This window comes from Hyla sarda, chromosome 6 (assembly GCF_029499605.1).
Source record: "Hyla sarda isolate aHylSar1 chromosome 6, aHylSar1.hap1, whole genome shotgun sequence".
Taxonomy (NCBI): domain Eukaryota; kingdom Metazoa; phylum Chordata; class Amphibia; order Anura; family Hylidae; genus Hyla; species Hyla sarda.
Window position 1 is genome coordinate 7,660,806 of NC_079194.1, and position 18,913 is coordinate 7,679,718.

The window sequence follows — 18,913 nt, forward strand, 5'->3', positions numbered from 1 at the left end:
TTCCAAAACCGTATGCGCACCCCTGTACATCAGGCTGGAGACCCCCATCATGTGTCCCTTAGGTTCCAGAATGGAGGCCTCCATATGGTCGGGATAGAAATGACTCTGAGAACAATCACAGGTCTCCCCTATCCTTCCTTCCTTCTGGAATCTGTTCCTTTTTGTCATGTAAGGGGCGACATTTACAGATGTGAGATTAGTTAAGAAATTTCTACGTCCGTCCAATTTATGAGAATGAAGCTTCATCCATTTATGCTTGATTCTTAAATAGGTACTCCGCCCCTAGACATCTTATCCTCTATCCAAACATTAGGGGATAATATGCCGTCACACCCCCCTCCCATAGACTTACATTGAGGGGGTGTGGCTGTGACATCACGAGTGGGGCATGATTGTGACGTCACCTGCCTCCGCCCCATATCGCCAGTCAGAAGTTCACTCTGTGCACCGGATGTCTGGGGTGCCACAACCAAGATCGCAGGGGGCCCGCCACTGGGGGCCATCTTATCCCCCAGCCATCAGATGTCTAGGGGCTGAGTACCCCTTTAAGCCGCTGCCAGAAGAGGCAGCAGTCTGGGTGGGGTAGGGGGACAGAGGAGTCTAGAGAGGGGAAGAGGGGGACATGAGTCGGGAGGGAGAAGGAACTGGGAAGAGAAGTCGGAAGGGGGAAAGAATGGGAAGGGAAGGCCTGGGGGGGGGGGGGGAAGTGTGGAGGGAGGAAGAGGAAGGAGGAGTCTGGAGGGAGGAAGAGGAAGGGGGATTCTGGAGGGAGGAAGAGAGGAAGGGGGAGTCTGGAGGGAGGAAGAGAGGAAGGGGGAGTCTGGAGGGGGGGGAGAGAGGAAGGGGGGAGTCTGGAGGGGGGGAGAGAGGAAGGGGGAGTCTGGAGGGGGGGAGAGAGGAAGGGGGAGTCTGGATGGGGGAAGAGAGGAAGGGGGAGTCTGGATGGGGGAAGAGAGGAAGGGGGAGTCTGGATGGGGGAAGAGAGGAAGGGGGAGTCTGGAGGGGGGAAGAGAGGAAGGGGGAGTCTGGAGGGGGGAAGAGAGGAAGGGGGAGTCTGGAGGGAGGAAGAGGAAGGGGGAGTCTGGAGGGAGGAAGAGGAAGGGGGAGTCTGGAGGGAGGAAGAGGAAGGGGGAGTCTGGAGGGAGGAAGAGGAAGGGGGAGTCTGGAGGGAGGGGAGGGAGGAAGAGGAAGGGGGAGTCTGGAGGGGGGAAGAGGAAGGGGGAGTCTGGAGGGGGGAAGAGAGGAAGGGGGAGTCTGGAGGGGGGAAGAGAGGAAGGGGGAGTCTGGAGGGAGGAAGGGGAGTCTGGAGGGAGGAGAGAGGAAGGGGGAGTCTGGAGGGGGAAGAGAAGGGGGAGTCTGGAGGGAGGAAGGGGGAGTCTGGAGGGAGCGAAGGGGGAGTCTGGAGGGAGGAAGAGGAAGGGGGAGTCTGGAGGAGGAGAGGAAGGGGGAGTTGGAGGAGGAAGAGGAAGGGGGAGTCTGGAGGGGGGAAGGGGGAGTCTGGAGGGAGGAAGGGGGAGTCTGGAGGGAGGAAGAGAGGAGGGGGAGTCTGGAGGGAGGAAGAGAGGAAGGGGGAGTCTGGAGGGAGGAAGAGTGGAGGGGGGAAGAGAGGAAGGGGGAGTCTGGAGGGGGAAGAGAGGAAGGGGGGAGTCTGGAGGGGGGAAGAGAGGAAGGGGAGTCTGGAGGGGGAAGAGAGGAAGGGGGAGTCTGGAGGGGGGAAGAGAGGAAGGGGGAGTCTGGAGGGGGGGAAGAGAGGAAGGGGGAGTCTGGAGGGGGGAAGAGAGGAAGGGGGAGTCTGGAGGGGGGAAGAGAGGAAGGGGGAGTCTGGAGGGGGGAAGAGAGGAAGGGGGAGTCTGGAGGGGGGAAGAGAGGAAGGGGGAGTCTGGAAGGAGGAAAGGTAGAAGGGTGCCAGTCTGGAGTTTGGGGAGGCGTTGGTCAGCAGCTTTTTCTTCTCCAGTGTACAGAGCGGAGCGTCCATGTCTATGTGGGGATTGAGAGAACACACGGACAGCGATCTGAAGTGTGTGGTTGGTTCAGAGGTCGTATTGAGCCATAATATGGTCGTGTGCACAGGGTGGAGAATCGCCTTATCAGCTGAATTTTTGTTTTATTTTGACTATTTCTGCTTTTTAATACATTTCAGAGACGGTAGCGTCGCCTCCTCACTCTACACACGTTTTTGTATTTTCTTGGTGCTTTTATTTTTTCATTTCTCTTCTGAATTTCCTTTCTGAATTTTTCCTTTCCATAGGAGAGTGCATCCTTGGCAGATAGATTGATCCAGGTATAGTCATCCCGTCTTGTCCTCAATACCCCCCCCGATCCCGGTTAATCCCGTGTGTTTTGTTCTGTAATCTCTGGGGTCCGATGCATGCGGTATTATCACATGCATCTCTATGTATATACCCCATATAACCTGCTACAGTCCATCTGTTCTAATGACTAAATCATGGTGACCTGCACGCTGTCTAACCCATTTTTAATTAAAACAAAAAAATATATAAAATGAAAAACCAAAAACTTTATCGTTCCTCACAATTAACATTTTTTTTTAAATCGATGAAACCAAACTAACTGCATTGCATGGTCCGAGCTCCATCATTTTGCATGATTCTAATCCCAATTGGAATGTCCGATGTCATCTTCATTTTTGCTTACGTCATTTTCTCTTGTGTAAATCACGTATAATAACGCAGTCCGGACTGTATGGAGAACAACTTGAGCTGACGAACTTAGTGACGCTGTTGGGTAAATTTCTTAGAGGCGGCCATTGTGGAAGGAGAGCAAAGATCTGCATAAAGCAGCTTATAAACCCGCTAGAACCTGGGCCCAGCATGGCGGACCTTGCCTTAGGTAGGCTCAGTATCAGATCTGTAGGGGTCTGACTCCCGAGACCCCCGCTGATCTGAGGAATGAAGGGGCTCATGCAAACCTGCAGCCACCTAATCTCTTACCAGGTCTAGCTGTGTACTTACAGTAGCGGCTGTACCTATTGCAGCACGTTTATTTAATGTGCAGTGAGTGAACATTGACCGTGCAGGGAAAATAATGTGCAGGGAGTATACGTTTACAGTGCATGAAGAAAATGTTCAGTGAGTAAACATTTACATTGCAGGGAGAATAATGTGCAGTGAGTAAACATCCAGGAATATTTTCCTACATGGTGGATGTTTACTCACTGTGCATTAATGTGCAGTGAGTAAACATCCATGATGCAGGAATAAAAAGGCAGAGAGTAAACATCCACAGTGCAGGGAGAAAAAGTAAACCTCTCCAGTGCAGAGAAAATGAGTGACCCCTTTAATATAATAACCTGTAAATCCCCATTTAGCAGCAGTCACGTCAAATGAATAAGCATGAGTAAACATCTACAGTTTATTTAAATGGTACAAGCTGCAACACCAGATACCTCCACTACCGAGCATATGGAGCTCTGCCTGGAAAAGTGTTATATCCAGCATTGTGCCGCCTCTAGTCAGCTGGTCTGCAAGTGTGTAAGGGAGGTGTAGACCCCTCCCCCCCCCAATCAAATATTGGTGGGCTAAATTTAGGATGGACCATCAATTCTGAAGTCCTTGATAAACTCTTTAAAGGGTTACTCCAGTGCTCCTGAACATTTTGTTCAGAACGCTCTGAGCCAGAGGCCGTGACGTCACGCCATGCCCCCTCCATTCATGTCTATGGGAGGGGGCATGTCATCCGACATGCCCCCTCTCATAGACATGAATGGAGGTGGCGTGAGGGGTCGTGACGTCCCGATCACTTCTGCAGGAACCCGGCGTTTGTTTAGAATGCCAGGTGCTACGGGACCCCCACGATCAGACATCTTAACCCCTATTCTTTTGGATAGAGGATAAGATATCTAGCAGCGGAGTACCCCTTTTAAGTTGGACTCCAGAGAATATACAGTCATGGCTGTAAATGTTGGCACCCCTGAAATTTTTCAAGGAGATGAAGCATTTCTCACAGAAAAGGATTGCGGCCGATAAAAGAAAAGAACACAGTACCTACAGTGAAATATGGTGGAGGTCAGTGATGTTTTGGGTGTTTTGCTGCCTCTGGCACTGGGGGCCTTGAATGTGTACAAGACATCATGAAATCTGAGGATTACCAATGGATTCTGGGTCGCACTGTACAGCCCAGTGTCAGAAAGCTGGGGTTGCGTCCAAGATCTTGGGTCTTCCAGCAGAACAATGACCCCAAACATGCATCAAAAAGCCCCAGAAATGGATGACAACAAAGCGCTGGAGAGTTCTGAAGTGTCAGCAATGAGTCCAGATCTAAATCCCATTGATCACCTGTGGAGAGATCTTATAATTACTGTTGGGAAAAGGCGCCTTCCAATAAGAGAGACCTGGAGCAGTTTGTAAAGGAAGAGTGGTCCAACATTCCGGCTGAGAGGTGTAAGAAGCTTATTGATGGTTATAGGAAGACACTGATTTCAATTATTTTCTCAAAAGGGTGCGCAACCAAATATTAAGTTAAGGGTGCCAATAATTTTGTCCAGACCATTTTTGGAGTTTGGTGACATTATGTCCAATTTGCTTTTTTCCTCCTTTTTTGGTTTAGTCCCAATACACACAAAGGGAATAAACATGTGTATAGGAAAACCTGTGTTACTGCAATCCTTTCCTGTGAGAAATACTTCATTTTCTTGAAAAACTTCAGTGGTGCCAACATTTACGGCCATGACTGTATGTTTTTCAACTCAACAGGTGTAAGAAAGTTAAGCAGATTTGTAAATTACTTAAAAATCTTAATCCTTCCAGTACTTAGCTGCTGTATGCTCCACAGGAAGTTGTGTAGTTCTTTCCAGTCTGACTCCAGTGCTCCCTGCTGCTATCTCTATTCGTGTTTGTTCTGGGAATATGTTACCACTCTGCACAGTTTCTGACATGGACAGAGGTGGCAGCAGAGAGCACTGCATCTAACTGGAAAAACTATACAACTTCCTTCATGACATACAGCAGCTGATAAGTACTGGAAGGATTGAGATTTTTAAATAGAATTTGCAAAGTATTGGAAACTATTACAAAGAAGAATATTCAAGTTATTCCAGCTCCCCTTTACCGTGAGATGGTTATTTGCCTCATAGGGCATATGGCATTGGGTTGTCGTTAAGTAGTCAACCCCTTTTAATCAAAAAAGTAGCACAAATGACAGGACACATATTGGCGGAAAAATGCATGCAAATATGTGGTGCATGCCAAAAATGGCTAGAGAATATGGTGACATTTTGTCCCCGCAAAATTTGGCCTTTCTGAAAGGGGTACTCCGGTGGAAAACATTTTTTTTTTTTTTTTTTTTTTTTTTTTAATCAACTGGCTCCAGAAAGTTAAACAGATTTGTAAATTACTTCTATTTAAATCTATTACATCTATTTAAAAATCTTAATCCTTCCAGTACTTATCAGCTGCTGTATGCTGCACATGAAGTTGTGTAGCTCTCTCCAGTCTGACCACAGTGCTCTCTGCTGACACCTCTGTGCGTATCAGGAACTATCCAGAGCAGGAGAGGTTTGCTATGGGGATTTGCTCCTACTCTGGACAGTTCCTGACATGGACAGAGGTGTCAGCAGAGAGCACTGTGGTCAGACTGGAAAGAACTACAAAACTTCCTGTGGAGCATACCGCAGCTGGTAAGTACTGGAAGGATTAAGATTTTTAAATAGAAGTAATTTACAAATCTGTTTATCTTTCTGACACCAGTTGATTTTTTTTTATAAATTTGTTTTCCACCAGAGTACCTCTTCAAGACTAAGTTAGGGCTGAAATATTGTCATATCCAATATGGATTCCTCCGACACAATGGCCGCCTCTATTCTGTTAACCTGACCTGTAATCTTTACCTATTGAACATACAGCAGATCTCTCAAGGCTTTTCTCAATACATCTGGATTGCTCAAAAACCTTAAAATTATGTCCAAAGGGACAAGTGACAAGGGCCCAGGAGGCAGAGGAAAACTACCTCATAAAACGGGAGCTGGCCACCATGAAGCAGCAGAATGATGAGTCCAGCGGTAAGCTGGAGCAGGCCCAGTACACCATCAGCGAGCTGCGGCAACAACAGCAATTGGTAAGGAGCCCGGCTGCACTCTGACCTGCGCCCACCCTGCTCTCCTCTCTGCACCCCTCTCTGATGATTTTCTTTATTATGGTGTCTGGGAATAACTTTCTTCTTCACTTACTGCAGTGTTTCCCAACCAGTGTGCCTCCAGCTGTTGCAAAACTAAAACTCCCAGCATGCCCGGACAGCCTTTGGCTGTCCGGGCATGCTGGGAGTTTTAGTTTTGCAACAGCTGGAGGCACACTGGTTGGGAAACACTGGCTTAATGATTGAACAGTCTTGCTAACCCACCCCACCACCACACACACACACACACACACATCATCGGAAAACAGACATACCTGAAAGATCCAGAAAAATGATTCGGCTGCACAGAGATCACACCCGGCAATCCAGTCTGAGGGTTGGATGAATATTTAACCAGTTATATTCCTAAATATCTGGTGTAGAATTAGAGTTGCAAGAAAAAGTGAAATCTTTGTCATTCTCTGGATTGCTGCTGTGATTACTAGTATAATGCGGCCTCTCTGTTTTCTAAATCACAATTATGGACGAATGCATGTAAGTAATCGAATACGTACAGTTGTACAATTCATGTGTTTTTATAATCAATGTTTTAAATAATACACAGTGAGTAAACATCTACAGTGCAGGGAGAAAATGGTGCAGTGAGTAAACATCTACAGTGCAGGGAGAATAATGTGCAGTGAGTAAACGTGTACAGTGCAGGGAGAAAAATGTGCAATGAGTAAACATCTACAGTGCAGGGAGAATAATGTGCAATGAGGAAACATCTACAGTGCAGGGAGAATAATGTGCAGTGAGGAAACATCTACAGTGCAGGGAGAATAATGTGCAGTGAGGAAACATCTACAGTGCAGGGAGAACAATGTGCAGTGAGGAAACATCTACAGTGCAGGGAGAAAAATGTGCAGTGAGGAAACATCTACAGTGCAGGGAGAATAATGTGCAATGAGGAAACCTCTACAGTGCAGGGAGAATAATGTGCAGTGAGGAAACATCTACAGTGCAGGGAGAATAATGTGCAGTGAGGAAACATCTACAGTGCAGGGAGAATAATGTGCAGTGAGTAAACATCCAGAAATATTTTCCTGCAGGGTGAATGCTTTCTCACTGCGCATTTTTTCTCCCTGCACAGTGGATATTTACTCATTATGCATTAATGAGTGATTATATACAGTGCAGGGAGAAAGATGTGCAGTGAGTAAACATCTACAGTGCAGGGAGAAAAATGTGCTGTGATTAAACATCTACGATTAGACATCTACAGTGCAGAGAAAATAAGTGACCTCTTTTTAATATAATAACCTCTAATTCCCCATTTAGAAGCAGTCATGTACACTGCACAGTGAGTAAACCTCTACCGTGCGTGGGAGAAAAGTGAACCCTTGAATGTTATTACCTGTAAATCCCAATTTAGCCACAATCCCCTCCAACAGTTTTTCTCGGGAAGCAATGTGTGCTCCAAGGGTTAAACTGAGGATCTGACTCAACTTCTTTAGTTTATTTTCCTTTGTTCTTTAGGTCATTGTCTTGTCGACTTTGCAAAACTACAACTCCCAGCATGCCCGGACAGCCAAAGGCTGTCTGGGCATGCTGGAAGTTGTAGTTTTTCCACATCTGGCGGTCCATAGTTTGGAGACCACTGGCCTAGAAGTTGTCTTCCTGGTATAGGAGCATAGAGAGAGAGAGTTTAAGATATGTCAAACCATGCACCCAGGTCTTCTAGTTTTGTAGCCTTTTCAAGCTTTATTTGTCTTTTATAACTAGTCTTCTGAAAGTTGTTTGTATCACGGAATAGTTCACACTAAGCAGACAGATGTCAGTGCCCAGTCTTTGTGAACTCCGCACATAACCTCTCACCTCCTGGAAACACCTTTTATCCATTATCTCTGGTAAGGGTCAGTATCACAGGTTCATTTGCCTTTTCTCCCTGCACTGTGGATGTTAACTCAATAACTTTTTTTTTCCGTCTCAAATTGTGACTGTTCTCAGTCTGACTTTGTTTTATTAGTAATCGATGCTGAAGTTCGGGGTTTTCTTTTTTCCTTGCAACTGTACACCCCTGGAGTGTTATGACAGTAAGACTTTTTTGTTTTGTTTCAGTATGCAGAATTGTTTTTGTGGGTTTTACATGTTGTAGCTGAACGCAGGGAGTGACAACTGCAGTGTTTAAAGGGGTACTCCAGTGGAAAACATATATATATTTTTTTAAATCAACTGGTGTCAGAAAGTTACAGATTTGTAAACGACAAATCTGTTTACCTTTCTGGCACCAGTTGATTTAATAAAAAATGTTTTCCACTGGAGTACCCCTTTAAATATGTTTTTATATGTGAACATGCTTTTCACGGGCTCGCCCCTTAATATCCTACTTTATAAGATCCTTTAAATGGCAAGGTTGTATTCACACTGCGTTTTTGTTACATTTTCTGTGTCTATGTGTTGCAGCTATGTACTTGTTATGGTGCCCCCCTGTGGTTGTTCTGATTACCTTTTTGTACGCCCTCCTCATGTGCGCAGTGCTGGTGGTTGCACATGCTCAGTATGTCATACTATGCTGGGATTTGCTGCACTATAAGTGGATTTTTTTCCCTTATGTGGACATTCAGAATTAAAAGAGCACCAGGGGGCGTCATAACACGTATGTAATGCACTGTTGCTTTCGTAAAGGGGTAATCCGGGGAACTAAACCCATAGCCCATCCTTTCCCTCTCACCAACCTACTGTATATACTCGAGTATAAGCCGACCCGAGTATAAGCCGAGACCCCTAATTTCAACCCAAAATCCCAGGAAAAGTTATTGACTCGAGTATAAGCCTAGGGTGGGAAATACCTCATCCCCCCCCTGTCATCATCCAGACCCGTCATTAACATCCTCATCATCATCATCCCCTTGTCATCATCCCACACATCCCCCCTTCATCATCCCCTTATCATCCCACACATCCCCCCTTCATCATCCCCTTGTCATCATCCCACACATCCCCCCTTCATCATCCCCTTATCATCCCGCACATCCCCTTATCATCCCACACATCCCCCCTTCATCATCCCCTTATCATCCCACACATCCCCCCTTCATCATCCCCTTGTAATCATCCCACACCCCCCCTTCATCATCCCCACCCCCCTTCATCATCCCCACACACCCCCCCCCTTCATCATCCTCTTCTCATCATTCGCCCTCAGTGGTCTTCAACCTGCGGACCTCCAGAGGTTTCAAAACTACAACTCCCAGCAAGCCCGGGCAGCCATCGGCTGTCCGGGCTTGCTGGGAGTTGTAGTTTTGAAACCTCCGGAGGTCCGCAGGTTGAAGACCACTGCGGCCTTCAACATCATCCAGCCCCCTCTCACCCCCTTTAGTTCTGAGTACTCACCTCCGCTCGGCGCTGGTCCGGTCCTGCAGGGCTGTTCGGTGAGGAGGTGGTCCGGTGAGGAGGTGGTCCGGGCTGCTATCTTCACCGGGGGCGCCTCTTCTCCGCGCTTCCGGCCCGGAATAGAGGCGTTGCCTTGACAATGACGCAGAATTACGTTGGCAATGAACGCACCTCTGCGTCGTTGTCACGGCAACGTGACTATTCTGAGGCCGGGCCCGAAGCGCTTAGAAGAGGCCTCCCCGGTGAAGATAGCAGCCCGGAACACTATCCCACCGGACCACCTCCTCACCGGACAGTCCTGCAGGACCGGACCAGCGCCGAGCGGAGGTGAGTACTCAGAACTAAAGGGGGTGAGAGGGGGCTGGATGATGTTGAAGGCGGCAGTGGTCTTCAACCTGCGGACCTCCGGAGGTTTCAAAACTACAACTCCCAGCAAGCCCGGACAGCCGATGGCTGCCCGGGCTTGCTGGGAGTTGTAGTTTTGAAACCTCTGGAGGTCCGCAGGTTGAAGACCACTGCGGGTAGGGGAGTTCACTCGAGTATAAGCCGAGGGGGGGTGTTTTCAGCACGAAAAATCGTGCTGAAAAACTCGGCTTATACTCGAGTATATACGGTATGTATTTGTCTAAATATCATCCATTAGCTATATAGAGCAGTTTCCCTCTTTCAGCTGTCACTTACATGCAGGGAGTGAGAGAGAGACTTCCTATTCAGATCCTGCTTGTCTTTGTGTAAACCCCTCACTGAGAGCAACCCCCACCCTCCTGTAAGGCAAACACCACGTGATTTGTCTTCGCAGCCACACTTCCCTCTCCCTCTGTAAGGATCTTGCCGGCAGAGAAGCCCAGTCTCCTCAGCACATAACGCTGCTCTTTGCCTGCTGTAGATCTAATCACTGACTGCTGCCATTCAGACAGGCATGATTTATTGCTGGGGGAAGGATAGTGTGTAAGAAAATACATGTACAGTGTGTGCTGCTCACTGTGTTTACAACAACACAGCATGCAAAGAGATAGTAAGAGCATTTGGCTGGCATTACACAGAGCCGCACTGACTGGGAGTTGTATTCTGGGCTGCAAACAAGGAAAAAAAGAATATTAAGGAGACAACAGGGGCAACAGGAGCTGCCAAACCACATGGATAACTACAGGGTTATCACAGAACAGGTATTGTGGTGGCTTTGGGGCATTTTTATTTTTCTTCCCCGGAGCACCCCTTTAATATGTAATCTTGGGGCACCATTCTTTGGGGCTCAATCAGATGCTCGACCTCTTGGACTCGTGGACTTCCAGCATGCAGGATAGGGGTATATTCACACATGGTGAAAAATACCTGTTGCGGATGTGACCTCTATTCTGTAGTAAAATCTGCTGCAGGTTTTAAATGTAAGTCTATCAAAGAATCCCAATTAAAACTTTGTCCATCCAGAGCTTATATGAAAATTGATTATTGTGCAGGACTGTGCACTATAATCATTTTTCTACATAACTTTGGTTTTCATTTCTGGACCGGAATAGCTTTCTGAGCTCCCGTTTCCCCCCCCTCCCCGCCCTTGCCTTATCAACATAGAGATAGATCAACAAGGTGATAACTTGGCTCACCCTATAAGGCCCAAACTGCTTAAAGGGGTACTTTAAAAAAAAAAAATTATATCAACTGATGTCCGAAAGTTAAACAGATTTGTGAATTGCTTCTATTTAAAAATTTAAATCCTTCTAGAACTTATTAGCTGCTGTATGCTCCACAGGAAGTTGTGTAGTTCTTTTCAGTCTGACCACAGTGTTCTCTGGAACTGTCCAAAGCAGGAGAGGTTTGCTATGGGGATTTGCTCCTACTCTGGACCGTTCCTGACACAGACAGAGGTGTCGGTAGAGAGCACTGTGGTCAGGCAGAAAGGAAATTAAATAAGAAAAGAACTTCCTGTGGAGCATACAGCAGCTGGAATGATTACTATTATCTAATAGAAGTAATTTACAAATCTGTAACTTTCTGGCACCAGTTGATTTAAAATAAAATAAAATTCCACCGGAGTACCCCTTTAAGGTACAAACTACACATCAGGCCTGACATGTTACGGTTTTAAGACCTTAAAGGGGTACTCTGGTGGAAAATAATTAATTTAAATCAGCTGCTGTATGCTCCACAGGAAGTTCTTTTCTTTTAGAATTTCCTTTCTGCCTGACCACAGTGCTCTCTGCTGACACCTCTGTCCATGTCAGGAACTGTCCAGATTAGGAGCAAATCTCCAAAGCAAACCTCCTGCTCTAGACAGTTCCTGACACGGACAGAGGTGTCAGCAGAGAGCACTGTGGTCAGACTGGAAAGAACTACAGAACTTCTTGTGGAGAATACAGCAGCTGATAAGTACTGGAAGGATTAAGATTATTAAATAGAAGTAATTTACAAATCTGTTTAACTCTCTGGCACCAGTTGATTTAAAACAAAATTGTTTTCCACTGGAGTTCCCCTTTAAGACTTTACTTAATAAATAAGTAACTTTAATTATTTTCCGTACAGTATGAATATCTGCTGTGTGTGCATTTGGTCTTACAGTCTCGCGGTTGTGACTTTGGCCACTTTCACAATTGTGTATTTTGCATCAGTATTTGTAACCAAAACTACAAAGTTGGCGACAAATACTGATGTGTGAATACGGCTGTACTGACGTTTGCAAATAAATGTGATTGTAACCTTATTTAGTTTAATTGCTGATGTCGGTCCAGAAATGATTGTGATGATGGTAAATACTGGTAAGAACGTGCGGCGGAGTCTGCGAGACGTCATCAGGTGAATGATGAGAGGATTGTCTGCAGGATGATGTCTCCTAATGATGTGTAAGGTGACACGGTCGTCCATTATACATGAGGTGGGGTCAGTTACTCGGAGCGGATCATAAAGTGTGTAAAGATCTCAGATGATTCCGGCGTTACATTATACGCTGCGCGCTCAGCTCCGCAGTGACGCACACGGATGACAGCTGCACGGCTCACACGGACTGCCTGATGGGGATCCTGATTTTCATGTCACTTTTTGTGTCTTTGTCTATTATTGTCTAGTTTAACCCCTTAAGGACTCAGCCCATTTTGGCCTTAAGGACTCAGACAATTAAATTTTTACGTTTTCATTTTTTCCTCCTCGCCTTCTAAAAATCATAACTCTTTTATATTTTCATCCACAGACTAGTATGAGGGCTTGTTTTTTGCGTGACCAGTTGTCCTTTGTAATGACATCACTCATTATATCATAAAATGTATGGCGCAACCAAAAAACACTATTTTTGTGGGGAAATTAAAACGAAAAACGCAGTTTTGCTAATTTTGGAAGATTTTGTTTTCACGCCGTACAATTTATGGTAAAAATGACGTGTGTTCTTTATTCTTAGGGTCAATACGATTAAAATGATACCCATTATTATATAATTTTATATTATTGTTGCGCTTAAAAATCACAAAAATCACAAACTTTTTAACCAAATTAGTATGTTTATAATCCCTTTATTTTGATGACCTCTAACTTTTTTATTTTTCCGTATAAGCGGCGGTATGGGGGGCTCACTTTTTGCGCCATGATCTGTACTTTTTTTTGATACCACATTTGCATATAAAAAACTTTTAATACACTTTTTATAACTTTTTTTTTAATAAAATGTATTAAAAAAGTAGGAATTTTGGACTTTATTTTTTTTCGTTCACGCCGTTCACCGTACGGGATCATTAACATTTTATTTTAATAGTTCGGACATTTACGCACGCGGCGATACCAAATATGTCTATAAAAAATGTTTTTTACGCTTTTTGGAGGTAAAATAGGAAAAAACGGACGTTTTACTTTTTTATTGGGGGAGGGGATTTTTCACTTTTTTTTACTTTTACATTTTTTTACATTTTTTTTTACACTTGAATAGTCCCCATAGGGGACTATTCATAGCAATACCATGATTGCTAATACTGATCTGTTCTATGTATAGGACATAGAACAGATCAGTATTATCGGTCATATCCTGCTCTGGTTTGCTTGATCACAGACCAGAGCAGGAGACGCCGGGAGCCGGACGGAGGAAGGTGAGGGGACCTCCGTGCGGCGTTATGAATGATCGGATCCCCGCAGCAGCGCTGCGGGCGATCCGATCGTTCATTTAAATCGCGAACTCCCGCAGATGCCGGGATCTGTATTGATCCCGGCACCTGAGGGGTTAATGGCGGACGCCCGCGAGATCGCGGGCGTCGGCCATTGCCGGCGGGTCCCTGGCTGCGATCAGCAGCCGGGATCAGCCGCGCATGACACAGGCATCGCTCCGATGCCCGCGGTTATGCTTAGGACGTAAATGTACGTCCTGGTGCGTTAAGTACCACCTCACCAGGACGTACATTTACGTCCTGCGTCCTTAAGGGGTTAAAGATCATTTTATTTTTTGGAATTGCTCTTTATTATTTATATATTTGATGCATTTTTTTAACTCGCCAACATTTTTTTTTCATAGGTTAAAATGTTGGTGAGTTAAAAAAGTTGGACCAAGTTTCATCCTGTAACCTTCATATGTTCTCAGAATGCCAAATGTTTGCAGTCTGTTATTGGGATCAGATTCTTGTATTTGCTTGAATTTATACTGTTATACATGTTGGATGTGAGGTCTGGGTTTTCAGGCGTCTACAGTTTGCTGTGTGCCCTGCCTCACCGCTACACTTCTACATAGTGTATGACGTTCTTCTATGCAAGACTACCTTCTATCTGCTCTTCTCCCTATCTACAACCTGTGTGAGCTGTCCTCCATGTATGTTCTCCTCTCTATATACAGCCTGTGTGAGCTGTCCTCCATGTATGCTCTCCTCTCTATATACAGCCTGTGTGAGCTGTCCTCCATGTATGTTCTCCTCTCTATATATACAGCCTGTGTGAGCTGTCCTCCATGTATACTCTCCTCCCTATATACAGCCTGTGTGAGCTGTTCTCCTCCCTATATACAGCCTGTGTGAGCTGTTCTCCTCTCTATATACAGCCTGTGTGAGCTGTCCTCCATGTATGTTCTCCTCTCTATATACAGTCTGTGTGAGCTGTCCTCCATGTATGGTCTCCTCTCTATATACAGTCTGTGTGATCTGTCCTCCATGTATATTCTCCTCCCTATATACAGCCTGTGTGAGCTGTCCTCCATGTATACTCTCCTCCCTATATACAGCCTGTGTGATCTGTCCTCCATGTATACAGCCTGTGTGATCTGTCCTCCATGTATGCTCTCCTCTCTATATACAGCCTGTGTGATCTGTCCTCCATGTATGCTCTCCTCTCTATATACAGCCTGTGTGATCTGTCCTCCATGTATACTCTCCTCTCTATATACAGCCTGTGTGATCTGTCCTCCATGTATGCTCTCCTCCCTATATACAGCCTGTGTGATCTGTCCCCCATGTATGCTCTCCTCTCTATATACAGCCTGTGTGATCTGTCCTCCATGTATACTCTCCTCTCTATATATATATCCTGTGTGATCTGTCCTCCATGTATGCTCTCCTCTCTATATACATCCTGTGTGATCTGTCCTCCATGTATACTCTCCTCTCTATATACAGCCTGTGTGATCTGTCCTCTATGTATGCTCTCCTCTCTATATACAGCCTGTGTGATCTGTCCTCCATGTATACTCTCCTCTCTATATATCCTGTGTGATCTGTCCTCCATGTATGCTCTCCTCTCTATATACAGCCTGTGGGAGCTGTCCTCCATGTATGCTCTCCTCTCTATATACAGCCTGTGTGATCTGTCCTCCATGTATGCTCTCCTCTCTATATACAACCTGTGTGATCTGTCCTCCATGTATGCTCTCCTCCCTATATACAGCCTGTGTGAGCTGTCCTCCATGTATGCTCTCCTCCCTATATACAGCCTGTGTGATCTGTCCTCCATGTATACTCTCCTCCTTATATACAACCTATGTGATCTGTCCTCCATGTATACTCTCCTCTCTATATACAACCCATGTGAGCTGTCCTCCATGTATGCTCTCCTCTCTATATACAGCCTGTGTGAGCTGTCCTCCATGTATATTCTCCTCACTATAAACCTTATCTGATTGATTGATCTGATTGATTATGCTGAACAATTAGAAAGTTACTTAATTTTGTATTTAGGAAACAGGCAAATTATCAGTGCAAAGGTGTCCGTAGCCTTTAAAATAAAAATGTACAATGCGATATCCGAACCTTACCCCAAAGGTTAAAAGGTAACACCTGACCCCAACCACCTTTTTCTACCATCTGTCTGATTTATTTTCCTATTCTTTATTGTGCAAAAGTCCATTTACGTTGACAAAAAAATAAAATTCATATAAAGTAGATGTAAAGTAAGTATTTCCCATTTTAAAGGAGAACTCTAGTGAAAGTAAAGCTATCCCCTGCCCCCGTCCACCAGGACCCCCCGCGATCTCCGTGACTGGCCCGGCGCTCGCAGTGAGGAGCGTGTATTGGGTACCGGTAGACGGCGTGCGCTCCATTAATTTCTATGGGAGCCCCGATGATGTCCCAGAGCGGTCTCGGGTGTTTTCGGCGCCCCCCATAGGAATGAATGGAGTCAGCACACACTCCTCACTGGGTCTTGTCCTGGTGATAGCGGGGGCCCCTGCGGATAGGGGGCAAGTAAACTTTTGCAGTGCAGCCCAATCCTAACAACATCATCATATTAAAGGGGTACTCCGGTGGAAAATAATTTTTTTCTTTTTACATCAACTGGTGCCAGAAAGTTAGAGGGGTTATCCAGGAAAAAAAAACATATATATATATATATATATATATATATATATATACATACACATATAAATATATAAATTATATACTGGTTAAACAGATTTGTAAATTACTTCTATTAAAAAATCTTAATCCTTTCAGTACTTATGAGCTTCTGAAGTTGAGTTGTTCTTGTCTAAGTGCTCTCTGATGACACCTGTCTCGGGAACCGCCCAGTTTAGAAGCAAATCCCCATAGCAAAACCTCTTCTACTCTGTGCAGTTCCCGAGACAAGCAGAGATGTCAGTAGAGAGCACTGTTGCCAGACAGAAAAGAACAACTCAACTTCAGCAGCTGATAATTATTGAAAAGATTAAGATTTTTTAATAGAAGTAATTCACAAATCTGTTTTAACTTTCTGAAGCCAGTTGATATAAAAAAAATTTTTTTTTTCCTGGAATACCCCTTTAAACAGATTTGTAAATTACTTCTGTATAAAAATCTTAATCTTTCCAGTACTTATCAGCTGCTTTATGCACCATAGGAAGTTGTGTAGTCCTTTCCAGTCTGACCACAGTGCTCTCTGCTGACACCTCTGTCCATGTCAGGAACTGTCCAGAGTAGGAGCAATTCCCCATAGCAAACCTCTCCTGCTCCAGACAGTTCCTGACCTGGACAAAGGTGTCAGCAGAGAGCACTGTGGTCAGACTGGAAAGAGCTACAAAACTTCCTGTGGAGCATACAGCAGCTGATAAGTACTGGAAGGATTAAGATTTTTTTTTAAATAGAAATAATTAGCATCTGGCACCCAGTGGTTTAAAAAAAGGGAAAAATGTTTTCCACCGGAGTACCCCTTTTAAGATGGGGGAAAAATTACTTTAAAGTCTAATTATGATGTGGTGTCTAGACCGTGGACCTCTTAATGCAAAACTACAACTCCCAGCATGCCCGGACAGCCGTTGGCTGTCCGGGCATGTTGGGAGTTGTAGTTTTGCAACATCTGGAGGTCCACAGTTTGGAGACCACTGGTAGAATAGGATCATTTTGCAGGTTTTTTTTAGGCTCTATTATGGACATTTATCAACGGGTTTAGTCAGGTTTTCTTTACTATAATTGTCGCAAAATTGTCGCAACTGCGACTACGCGATTTTTCGTGCCACATTTTGACTGGAAAGCGAGAAAAGCAAGTTTTCCAAAAATTAACTACGTAGTAATAATTTTAAAATGGACTACGCAACTGCGTAAAAAAAAGTCGCAACAGGGTTAAAAATTGACTAAATTTACTCCGGCTCAAACATGGAGCAGAAAAAGCTACAACCAAAGTAAAAAAGGAAAAATTACTTACGTGAAATAAAATTATAAACAGGATGAAACCAGATGATTAATAAGTCATAAATAAGCAAAAAAAAAGTAAGGAAAAAAATTACTAAAATAAAAAGGATACATAAGCAAAGATCGATAAATGTCCCTCGTTGTTCTTTCCTAGTGACGTATTCGTCAGATATTCACCGGTTCTCGCTCTTCTTTCTCCACAGCATAAGTGTAATCCGCGTTATTCCGAGGACTTTGTTCTGCAGCTGGAGACAGAGCTGGTGCATGCCCGGCTGAAAGAGGCCGAATCCCACTGTGCCATGAAGGAAATGCAGGACAAGATCCTGGACATAGAGAAGGTATGGAGGGGCCGAGGGCGTGCGTGGCTTTTATTTATTTATTACGGGTTTATTTTTTTTTATTTTTTTTCTAATTCGTTTTATATAAATTTCGCACTCAGTTACTGTCATTGAAAACAGCTTGTGACTTGTTTCCCAGACATCCCACTGCGATCCTCAGTTTATGCGCCATAGAAGTGCGCGTCCTTGCTGATCGCTGGCTGGCAGATCCGACCTTTTTTTTTTTTTTTTTTTTTCATTATAGTCTATGGGGAAAAGGTCAGATTTTCACAATTCACAACTGGGAAGTTGTTTCTAATGATGGTAACTAAGTTGACTATTTGCTACCCTAAAATGTGCAGTGAGACATAATGTGCCCATCCAGTTTTACGATTTACCATTCAGTAAGTTTTTTTTATTTTTTCGGTGTTTCCCAACCAGGGAGCCTCCATCTGTTGCAAAACTACAACTCCCAGCAGCCCGGACAGCCTTTGGGGCAGGGATCCCTAGGTTGGGGGTGACTGCCTTTTAAAGCTTGGTCTTTAAAGGGGTTCTCCGCCCCTAGCAAAAGCTGGAAGGACACTGGTTGGGAAACACAGCTTTATGTGATGGTTTTCTATTGTGGTCTGTTGCAACAAGGGGTTTTTAAAGGGACCAAGCACTAGATTTTAATATAAATATATAAGATATATCTCCCAGAGCTAATATATATGTGTGTGTGTGTGTATATATATATATATATGTGTGTATATATATATATATATATATATATATATATATATATATATATATATATATATATATATATTATATATTTATTATTATTTTTTTTTTATATTTTACACCACTATGACCCCTTCCGATCCTGAGAATGGAGGGCACTGCACCTGTATGTTCTCCCCGTCCTTTGTGGGGTTTTTCCATTATAGAGTAGAATATATATACTGTATTTATCGGGGTATACCACGCACCGGCCTATAACACGCACCCTCATTTTACCAAGGATATTTGAGTAAAACAAGTTTTTTACCCAAATATCCTTGGTAAAATGAGGGTGCGTGTGTGCGCGTGTATACCCCGATA

At 44.5% G+C, this 18,913-nt stretch overlaps 1 protein-coding gene across 4 annotated transcripts in view; it reads left to right on the forward strand.

Annotated features, from left to right (window-relative positions):
* Positions 1-18,913, forward strand: part of EVI5 (ecotropic viral integration site 5) — a 132,369-nt gene that overhangs the window by 58,647 nt on the left and 54,809 nt on the right. For 2 of the 4 annotated variants that reach the window (XM_056523146.1, XM_056523149.1), the window contains exons 12-14: positions 2,249-2,281; positions 5,926-6,072; positions 17,717-17,851. In XM_056523146.1, the coding sequence (XP_056379121.1) occupies positions 2,249-2,281; positions 5,926-6,072; positions 17,717-17,851 (315 nt within the window). The remainder of the gene's footprint in view (positions 1-2,248; positions 2,282-5,925; positions 6,073-17,716; positions 17,852-18,913) is intronic. The other 2 variants (XM_056523147.1, XM_056523148.1) reach the window with 2 other exon arrangements.